The sequence below is a fragment of the Lipotes vexillifer genome, unplaced genomic scaffold, assembly GCF_000442215.2.
Source record: "Lipotes vexillifer unplaced genomic scaffold, Lipotes_vexillifer_v1.1 scaffold388, whole genome shotgun sequence".
Lineage (NCBI taxonomy): Eukaryota > Metazoa > Chordata > Mammalia > Artiodactyla > Lipotidae > Lipotes > Lipotes vexillifer.
The window spans coordinates 279,515-289,688 of record NW_006773582.1 but is presented as its reverse complement, the minus strand read 5'-3'; the positions used below and the strand labels follow the sequence as shown (position 1 = coordinate 289,688).

Genomic DNA, 10,174 nt, shown 5'->3' with positions numbered 1-10,174 from the left:
GCCCTTCCTGTCCCCCTTGCCTACTTTATTCTTCTCCTTAGTACTTAACACTATCTAGTATACCACACAGCTTACATATATTGTTTGCTGTTTAGTTTTTCTACTATCCATAAGGTCAGTGATTTAATCACTTTGCTCTCCACTATATCTCTAGTGCCTAGAACAATGCCTGGCACATAATATGTACTCAATAAACATTTGTTGAGTGAATAAATCTTGAAAATAGGGAATATCTTATTATGTCCTCAAAATAATACTGTAAGCCTATTAAGATGGGAGTGAAAAATTATTGGGCTTAGAAGCGAAGGGATAAGACACAGACTGATATTCCAACACTACCACCCAAGTCCTCGGTATAAGGTGACACCTCTCAAGGTAACTGCCTTTCAAAATGTGAATACCTTTAGAGAGAGGTTGAGTCAGAGTAAGATGCATAAATCAATTTGCTCCAGAAAGGAAAGGAAAGGAAGATGCTCTGGACATTCAGATAAGAAGTTCCAACGCCAAGCTGACCTAGGCAGACTGAAATCTTGGTGTAACAACTAGATGGCCTATTAGAGGGGTCAGGGTCAGGGCACTATCCCAAATGCCCAAGGACAAAATAGACTTAGCAGCTTTTTTTGCAATGGGTTTGCCTCCACGACCCAGATGTCATGAAAACCACCGCTAAACCTAAGCAAAAATGGGAAAGGAGAAGACCCACACCAACATCGTTGTTGTTGGACACATAGATTCGGGGAAGTCCACCACTACTGGCCATCTGATCTACCAATGTGGTGGGATCGACAAGAGAACCATTGAAAAGTTCGAGAAGGAGGCTGCCGAGATAGGAAAGGGCTCCTTCAAGTATGCGTGGGTCTTGGACAAACTGAAAGATGAATGCAAGCGTGGTATCACCATTGATATCTCCCTATGGAAATTCGAGACCAGCAAGTACTATGTGACCATCATTGATGCCCCAGGACACAGAGGCTTCATCAAAAACATGATTACAGGCACATCCCAGGCTGATTGTGCTGTCGTGATTGTTGCTGCTGGTGTTGGTGAATTTGAAGCCGGTATTTCCAAGGATGGGCAGACCTGTGAGCATGCCCTTCTGGTCCACACTCTGGGTGTGAGACAACTAATTGTTGGAGTTAACAAAATGGATTCCACTGAGCCACCCTACAGCCAGAAGAGATACGAGGAAATTGTTAAGGAAGTCAAGGCCTCCATTAAGAAAGTTGGCTACAACCCCGACACAGTACCATTTGTGCCAGTTTCTGGCTGGAATGGTGAAAACGTGCTGGAGCCAAGTGCTAACATGCCGTGGTTCAAGGGATGGAAAGTCACCTGAAAAGAAGGCAACGACAGAGGAACCACACTGCTTGAAGCTCTGGATTGCATCCTGCCACCAACTCGCCCAACTGACAAGCCCTAGCGTTTGCCCCTCCAGGACATCTACAAAATTGGTGGTATTGGCACTGTCCCTGTGGGTCGAGTGGAGACTGGTGTTCTCAAACCTGGCATGGTGGTCACCTTTGCCCCAGTCAATGTGATAACTGAAGTGAAGTCTGTTGAAATGCACCATGAAGCTTTGAGTGAAGCCCTTCCTGGGGACAATGTGGGCTTCAATGTCAAGAATGTGTCTGTCAAAGATGTTCACTCTGGCAGTGTGGCTGGTGACAGCAAAAATGACCCACCGACAGAAGCAGCTGGCTTCACAGCTCAGGTGATTATCTTGAACCATCCAGGTCAAAGCAGTGCTGGCTATGCACCTGTGCTGGATTGTCACACAGCTCACATTGCTTGCAAGTTTGCTGAGCTGAAGAACATTGATCATCGTTCTGGCAAGAAGCTGGAAGCTGGCGCCAGACACTTGAAATCTGGTGATGCTGTCCTTGTTGATATGGTTCCTGGCAAACCCATGTGTGTTGAGAGCTTCTCTGACTATCCTCCTCTGGGCCATTTTGCTGTTCGTGACATGAGACAGATGGTTTCTATGGGTGTCATCAAATCAGTGGACAAGAAGGCAGCCGGAGCTGGCAAGGTCACCAAGTCTGCCCAGAAAGCCCAGAAGGCTAAATGTATATTATCTCCAATACCTGCCACCCCAGTCTTAATCAGTGGTGGAAGAACGGTCTCAGGACAGTTTGTCTCAATTGGCCATTTAAGTTTAATAGCAAAAGACTGGTTAATGATAACAATGCATGGTAAAACCTTCAGAAGGAAAGGAGAATGTTTTGTGGACCATTTGTTTTGTGTGTGGCAGTTTTAAGGTATTAGTTTTTATTTTTATTTTTATTTATTTTTTTTTTTATTTTTTATTTTTTTCCTTGCGTTATGCGGGCCTCTCACTGTTGTGGCCTCTCCCATTTGCGGAGCACAGGCTCCGGACGCGCAGGCTCAGTGGCCATGGCTCACGGGCCCAGCCGCTCCGCGGCATGTGGGATCTTCCCGAAACGGGGCACGAACCCGCGTCTCCTGCATCGGCAGGCGGACTCTCAAGCACTGCGCCACCAGGGAAGCCCAAGGTATTAGTTTTTAAAATCAGTACTTTTTAATGGAAACAACTTGACCAAAAATCTGTCACAGAATTTGAGACCCATTGAAAAAGTTTAATGAGGAGAAAAAAAAAAAGTCTAAGCAGCAGTTTTTGAGCAACGTCAGAGCTAGCAGGGAGCCTTCAGTTCACCTTACCTCTTTGCTTTACAAATGAAGAAACTGAGACCCAGGGGACGGGAAAGACTAGATCATCCAACGTCATCAACCTACATGCCTGGATATTGGCTAAGCCAGGGCTGAAACCCAGGTTTCCAGCCCTCAGGCCAATGGATTTCTATACCACAACCACCAACCCAGCAGCCCTCACAAGACCCTGTCACAAAAGAGCCATACAGCAGGCAGATTTCACTTCCCTGATGCATGTGGCAGTAGCCACGCAATGATGAAAATGATCCCAAAGGAAATTTCTTAGCTGGGAGTCCTGCAGAGAACCAGAATGGGACTTGGAAAAGAACTAAATTCCTTCTGGGGTATTTCAGCCAATGGGAATGGAGCCCAGAAATCACTGATGTTTTCTGTTTGGGGAGATTTTTTAAATAGCTATCTTTGAAGAATGAAGAGTGGCTACCATGCTGCTGGGAAAATGAAGCCATTGCTTTGCAAGATATATGCGGAGAAGAAAAGAAACGATGCTACATATATTAAAATAAACTAGTTCTTACTCTTGGGCTGGAACGTTAACCCTTGCCTTCCATTTTTTTCCTAAAGTATTTACCAACAGAACTGAAATCACAAAGAGAAAGCCCTTCAGGACTCAAAGGGGAGGCTGCCAATTGAAAGGAAAAGGAGGAGAAAGTAGAGGATGAGCATTCAATCTCATCAGAAAGAAGAGAATGAATATGGGCTTCGTATATGGAATGTCACAGATAGTGTATTATTTATTCCTTACAATAGTCCTCCATGGCAGATTGATTATTCCCATTTCAACAAGGAGGAAAACTGGGGCTCAAGGAGCTTAACTAATTTTCCTAAGGCCATACAGCTAGTAAGTAGCAGAACTAGGACTCAAGTCTTTCTTAACCCCAGATTTCATGATCTTGCCTTACTCCACGCTGTACAGTGCAGCTCAACTTTCGTACTTTCTCTAGTACTCCAGTTTCTTCTCCATAAAATAAGGGCACTCAATCAAGACATCTCTAATCTGTCTCACAGCAAATCATCCTTAGTTGGTGATCTTCTGGGTTTGCAGGACTCCTGAGCCCCAAGAAGAGTTCTCCCATTGGGCTTTTCCGCCATCCTGCTGAGTTGAAGGAAGTGATCAAGGAAGCACTTCTTGCTGACCCTACACTAAGGATTGCAGCCTCTGGAACACCATTTCAAGTGCCTGTAGGTCTCCTCCTGGCTTGAACATCAAGACCAATGCACAGAAGCACCAGTGGGAGAGGCTTGGCATCCTGGAATGTCCCTGAGTTTATTTATAAAACCTAGGGTACATCTAACAAGGTCATCATGTGGCATGTGGCCATGTGTGCAAAGAAAGAACTGCCCTAGAGAAGTCTTTGCCAAGACAAGAGCTAAGCTGTGAGTAAGCCTAGCAAGTATGAGGGACAATAAGGGAGACGGAGGAGGTGTTTGTAGATGGTAGACATCTTCCTACAGAGCAGGAAGAGGCTTAATGCTTTAGGAAAGTGTTCCGGAGTAAACCCAGTCGAGGGTTGGACCCTTGCTCTACCACTACCTGGCAGTGGGGACTGGAGTAAGTCACTTCCAAGCCGTGATAACACTCTAGCAGGAAGTATAGCTATAGACAAGTAATTACAACCAAGCTTGATAAGCATCTGGCAAGGGTGGCAGAGCTCAAAATTGGAGATTCTCAGAGCAGGATAAAGCCATGCGGCAGGTGGTCAGGCAGGAGCAGGGAGGTTTGAGGGAGGGTCAAGTCCCCAGGGAGTGAGTGGGGAAGCTGTGCCCAAGTCCTAGAGAATCCACGGCAGGTCATCAAGGAAGATCTCTGGGCTCATTATTATAAGCCTGAGTGCAGAAGGAAGCCTATTCCTCAGTTAGGAGGCATTACACCAGGCAGCTCAGGTGGATCACCTGGGGGTCTTATTCTAATTTCAGATGCTCAGGCCCCACACCCAGAAATTCTGATTCTGCTGGCCTCAGGTGGTGGCTGGGTGCTGACATTTCTTTAAAGGCTCCCCAGGATTTCTGAAGTACAGCCAAGGCTGAGAATATCTGCAGTAAGCAGAGATCTCTGAGAGACACGGCCTACCCCTTAGTGCTCGCTGGATCCCAGCACCCAAATCAGGCCTTGCCAGAGAGAAGGCACTCAGGACATGCCTCCTGGATAAAGGAATGAATACTTGTGTACGTGAAGCAAAGTAAGTCACCAGGCAGTTACTAGAACCAGAGCAAGGGCAAGAGTAAGACTAATCTTGCTGAGTCCCGTGGATGGCTGACCAAGGGCTGCCTGAATCCCTCCTGACTATGTACACGGTTGGCCCAGACCTTGAAGCTGGAGCTAGATCAAGCTTTATATGGGGACCCCAGAAAGGGGAGAGAGGGGATGGGAGGGGTGTCCAACAGCCCATTACAGATCAGGGACACTGGTGAATCCCAAGCACACAGTAATGACTACTAAGCCTGATTGAAGAAATCCCATCTTTATTAAAGTATCCTGTCTTTATATAAGTGGCCCTCCTCCCTCCACCACTACAGACGGTGGGTGGTGACTTCCCATTAGAAAGGGGAGCAGTGGGGGAAGGAGAGTCAAGTTATTAACAAAGGTGAGGTGGACGAGGACCCTCAAAGGTACAGGGTGGTGTGCCACTTCCTGCTTTCTGCCTCCCTTCCCCAAACCACACCCTGTACCCCTACCTCTCCTCCCTTTCTACACCATATGATCCCATCTGAAGGTGATTAGGATTCTCTCACATATCTATGCATTTCTCTAGGGCAAAACACTTCCCATCCTTCATGCTCCCTCTCTTACTAATGGCCCCCCATCCCTGTGGTTCTAGGTGGACAGCTGATCTTTGGTGAGCGGGCCCATGCCTGGCCCATATGGGGAAGCCTCTCAACGAGGGTTCCAGCAAATAGCTCAAGAAGCCAGGCCCCTCTTCCGGTACTCTGACCATCAGAACCACTGAGAATCAGTCCAACTTGGTCCCTGAACTCTGAAGACTCTTCATTATAATGGAGAGTCATTATATTTGTTTCCTAGGGATTTTGTGCTTTGCTTCTAACATTCTACCTTCTGAACCTCTCCTAAATTCTCTGATGGTTCATGTGCAGTGGGTGGGAAGCCTAGCTCTATGGGACTCCACCCCAAGCACCATCTGGGCACCAGACAGGCCCCAGAATTCACCCTGAGTGGAGGGAAGCCAGAAACTGGGAGTGTGGAAAACAGAAGCAAGGGACCCCGCGTACCCAGGAGCAAAGGGGCAGCCTAGTGCCTCCACCTCTCTCCCTTCAAGAGGAACCTCTGCTGTATGCATGGAGACGGAGCTATGGATGAGACTCATACACCAGGCAGAGGCTAATGTAAGGCTGCAGCTCCGGGTGTGGGCAATAATGGAGGGTAGGGCTGGGGTTAATGAGAAAGCAAGTAGGAGCTCATTGCTGTGGAAAGGCCCCTTGAGATCACACCTAGCCCTGTAATTTTCAAACTTTTTAAACGCAGTTGGACCTTTTTCATACGAAACTCTTAAATAAACTCCATCTAACATGGAGCTGCTCTAGAGGAGGAGGTAGGAGTTGGGGATGGGCAGTTTGACCATGATGGGAAACGCACTCACTCACCCCTTCCAAATCCAAAAGCCCCGAGGCACCTATGCAGAACGTTGGGGTCCTGGGCCTCACTTTGAAAAACCAATGATCTAGCCCAAACCCTTACTTTTATAGATAGAAAAGCAGGGTGATTTGTCCTGGGTCTCCACTGAGTCAGTGGTGGCACCGGCGCTAGAACTTATCCCCACTCCCAACCCAGGTCTCTCTTCACCCCCTCCCACCAGTTGGCTGGCCTCTCAGGCCTTGGGCCCCTAGCATCCGCCTGGGCCCAACAAGGGAATCTTAGACGGAGCTGTGGAAGGAGAACTGCAGGTAGATGGTCAGCAGCAGGACCGTGGCCCAAAACAAGCACCAGGGGATGGAGCAGAAATTGCGGCCAGAACCCGCCGCGGCCTGCGGCTTGGTGGGCCTGGGAGCCCGGGAGAAGGTGTAGGTTGTCGCGTCCTCCTCCAGCAGCTTCTCGCTGGGCTTCCAGTGCACGGTGCCCTCCTGGCAGGCCTCGCAGGACTCTCCGCGGTGCCGCCGGCTGTCTTGGCGGCTGGCCACGTGGATGCGGCACCGGCCGCCGCTCTCCGCGTAGCACTGCTCGCGCAGGCTGGTGATGAGGTTGCCCACCAGGCTCTCGGTGTCCTCCAGCAGGCTCGACGCGTCCAGCCGCGCCGCCGCGCTCGCAGCACAGCTGCTTGAAGACGCGCATGCGCACCGAGCCCGCCCGCTGGGCGCCGTCCAGGTCCATGTGGAAGAGGATGACCACGTGGGGCGACTGCCAGGTGTGCCAGCACCAGGAGCCGTGGAACCTGTGGAGACGAGGAGTGGCAGGAGGAGAGGACGGAGTGGAGGCGGTGGAAACAGATCCAGGAGGGAGAGGTAAGGGGCAGTAGGCAGAGCCTGGAGGTAGAGGTGTTGTGTTTACGGCCCCCTGGGATCATTAGCTTTCCCCAGGTGGCTTCCCAGCCCGCCCCCTTGTGTGCTCTGCTAGGAGCAGAGTAGGCGCCTCAGGAGGCAGCTGGCATCCAGCAGCACTCTGCCACCACTGGGCCCCCCCTCTGTGCTCTGCAGAAGCCTCAGTGCCCTCCATTTCAACGCCCTCAGGCCTTGCCTTTGGGCCTTTGGCTCTGGGCACCTTTCCTCATCTGTAAAACATGCACGTTGCACTAAGAGTCCTTCCTGCTCAAATATCCTTTGAGTCTGATAGCAGGGATGGCCCGCACCACAGAGAAAACGCAAGCTCCATCCACACACTCTTACCTGTCAACACTGACTATGAACTGGCTAGACCCAAATCCAGAGAAAATGACACCATTATCAATTCTCAGCCTCTGGGCCGGTGCCAGGGTTAATGTATCTGAAGGCCTGGAAGTGGAGGCAGTTCATGCCCAGAGTGAGCTAACTGGGGCCAGCTGGGGTTCTCAGGTCATCAGCCAGGTCGGGAGGATGCACAAGCCCTCCCCACTCAGCCCCACAAGCCTTCCAGGTCTTTGAGAAGCTCCTGGGCCCTGACAGAGAGTGTCTGGTCCTTTGCATCCCTCCCATCAGCTGGTTAAGGGGCTCCACATCTCCATTCTCATCTCTTCTCGTTTACTCACACCCTTTGGGGACTGTTTCCCCTCTCCCAAACTAGACTACAAAACTTGGAATGGAAAATGTCAAAACTGGAGGGAGGGCTTCCCTGGTGGCGCAGTGGTTGAGAGTCCGCCTGCCGATGCAGGGGACGCAGGTTCGTGCCCCCGTCCGGGAGGATCCCACATGCCGCGGAGCGGCTGGGCCCGTGAGCCGTGGCCGCTAAGCCTGCGTGTGCGGAGCCTGTGCTCCACGACGGGAGAGGCCATAGCAGTGAGAGGCCCGCGTACCGTAATAGAAACAAAACAAAAACAAACAAACAAAAGAGCTGGAGGGACCTTAGAAATCACCTAATTAACCTTTGTTTTACTCTGAGGCAAAGAGAGTAAGACAGCTGTATACACAGTGAGTTAGAGGCAGAGCCAGTATCCAACACCTAACAGGTACCCAGTAGATGTTTCTTGAATTGAATAAATTGAACTAGGGAAGGAAAGAAGGCCTTGCTTCTGACCCCCAGGCTGCACCACTCAGCCTCCGAATCTTATGTCCCAGAGGTAAGTCTTTACATAATCCACCCATGGACAAGAGTGCTGGAAAGTCATCTCAGACATTATTGTGCATATGAATCACCTAGGGACCTTGCTGAAATGCAGATTCCGATTCAGCAGGTCTAGAATGGGGCCCAAGATTCTGCATCTTTAACAAGTTCCAGGTGATGCTACTGATGCTGGTCCATGAACCAAGAGGCAAGGATCTATGCTAACCCCTCCTTCCACAAGTGGGGAAAGTGAGGTCCAAGAAGGAAACTGAATTTCTCAAAGGTCATAAAGAGTAGAGCTGGTTTCCAGCACACCTCAGGTGTTCAATATTTTATATTAAGTCAAGCTGAATTAAATAGATTGAAACTGAACTGGTCCAGGACCAGAACATAGGTCTCTTGACCCACAAGCCCCCCACTTCTCTTGGCTTTCAGTTGTGTTAAGTGGTTATTAAAATATAAAAATATGTAAAATACCAGCGTTTAGAACTAATAAATATATTTCACCTCTGTTTCCAGAAGGGGAGACCATGACTCAGAGAGGGAAAGTTACCAGGTGCTCAGCGGAAGAGCTGGAATCAAACTTAGGTGTCCCAACTCCCAGTAGCTACTCTTTCTCTGCCTCCCAGTCAGTGAGACTGACCCCTGGCACCTGGGTTCCCCATGTTTCTGTCTTTTCTTGGAAGGTGTCCCAGGGGCTGCCTGCAGGGCTCCTACTTCCTGGGCTACTCACCTGCCTGAGGCATGCAACTCCAGGTACTGCTTCCAGCCTGGGGCTAGCACATTGTGCTTGAGGTTGGGATCGATGATGAGGTCCCAGCTGTCAGCAGGCTTTGCCGCCTCCATCTTCTCGTAGACGATTTTCTTCCATTCGCCTGTGGTCACACTTTTACACATGGTCTCGTCAGTGGTGAGGGAGGGCAAGCTCCACTTGAGTGAGAACACGGGAAGTGAGGGCAGGTGCAAGGCAGGGCAGCGCAGTCTCCACGGCCTAGAAATCCTCATCAGTAGGACCTGGAGGAAGCAGGACCCAGCTCCCTCCTTTGTCAGCAGTGGAACCTGTTTCCACGGCAACCAGGCAGGGAGCCAAGAGACAGGTTGGGAAGGAGGGAGTCTCTGAAGGAGTGTTTCAGGGCCCCCAGACTGAGGCTGCAGAGGCAGGGTTTGTGGATCTAAGTGACCCTAGACAGGGTGGGGGGCCTGAAAGAAGGCTGAGCTTCAGACTGTCTCACTCTGGCCTGCCAAGGGCATGCACGAGGACCTGGGAACTGGCTCAGCTTTACCTCGCTGCCACTGGAGGTATCATCAGCATCTGGCTGCTATGGTAACCATGATGCCTTAGGGAGCCAAAGAGAAATAAGGGATGGGAAGATGTAGACCTGTTAATAGATGCAGCAATAATAATAAACCCTCTTTCTGCACCCTCACCCATCTTGTGACCAGCACTTTGCCATTTACGAAAACTACGGGAGGTCTCTTGACCCACAATTGTTATTGCCACTGTACAGATCAGGAGACTGGGACTCACCTAGCTTATAAATGGCAGAGCTTGTAGCCAAATCCAAGCTATTGAGCCCCTACTGATTCATTAATTCATTGGTGTCAAACATACCCATGTGCCAGGCTCTATATATGCCAGATGGTTGTAACTGGGTATGTACCCGGTAACCAGAATGCAATAAGATCCATGCTGTGACAGCCATGTATAAGAGCAGCCACCTGTGCACAAAGGTGGGAGCCACTGCATCAGCCTGGAAGGAATAGAAAAGATAATTTTCAACTTGATTATAGAAGAGGAAC

The 10,174-nt window shown here is 49.9% G+C and overlaps 1 protein-coding gene and 1 pseudogene across 1 annotated transcript; one reads left to right on the top strand and one right to left on the bottom strand.

Moving 5' to 3' along the window:
- The first annotated feature begins 682 nt into the window (after nucleotides 1-682).
- LOC103089306 (elongation factor 1-alpha 1 pseudogene) lies at nucleotides 683-5,519 on the top strand (annotated as a pseudogene).
- Nucleotides 5,520-6,558: 1,039 nt separating this feature from the next.
- Nucleotides 6,559-9,379, bottom strand: RTP1 (receptor transporter protein 1). Its single transcript, XM_007448422.1, is given in 3 exon segments — nucleotides 6,559-6,937; nucleotides 6,939-7,073; nucleotides 9,108-9,379. Coding segments are annotated over 3 exon segments (786 nt in total).
- Between the last annotated feature and the right edge of the window lie 795 nt (nucleotides 9,380-10,174).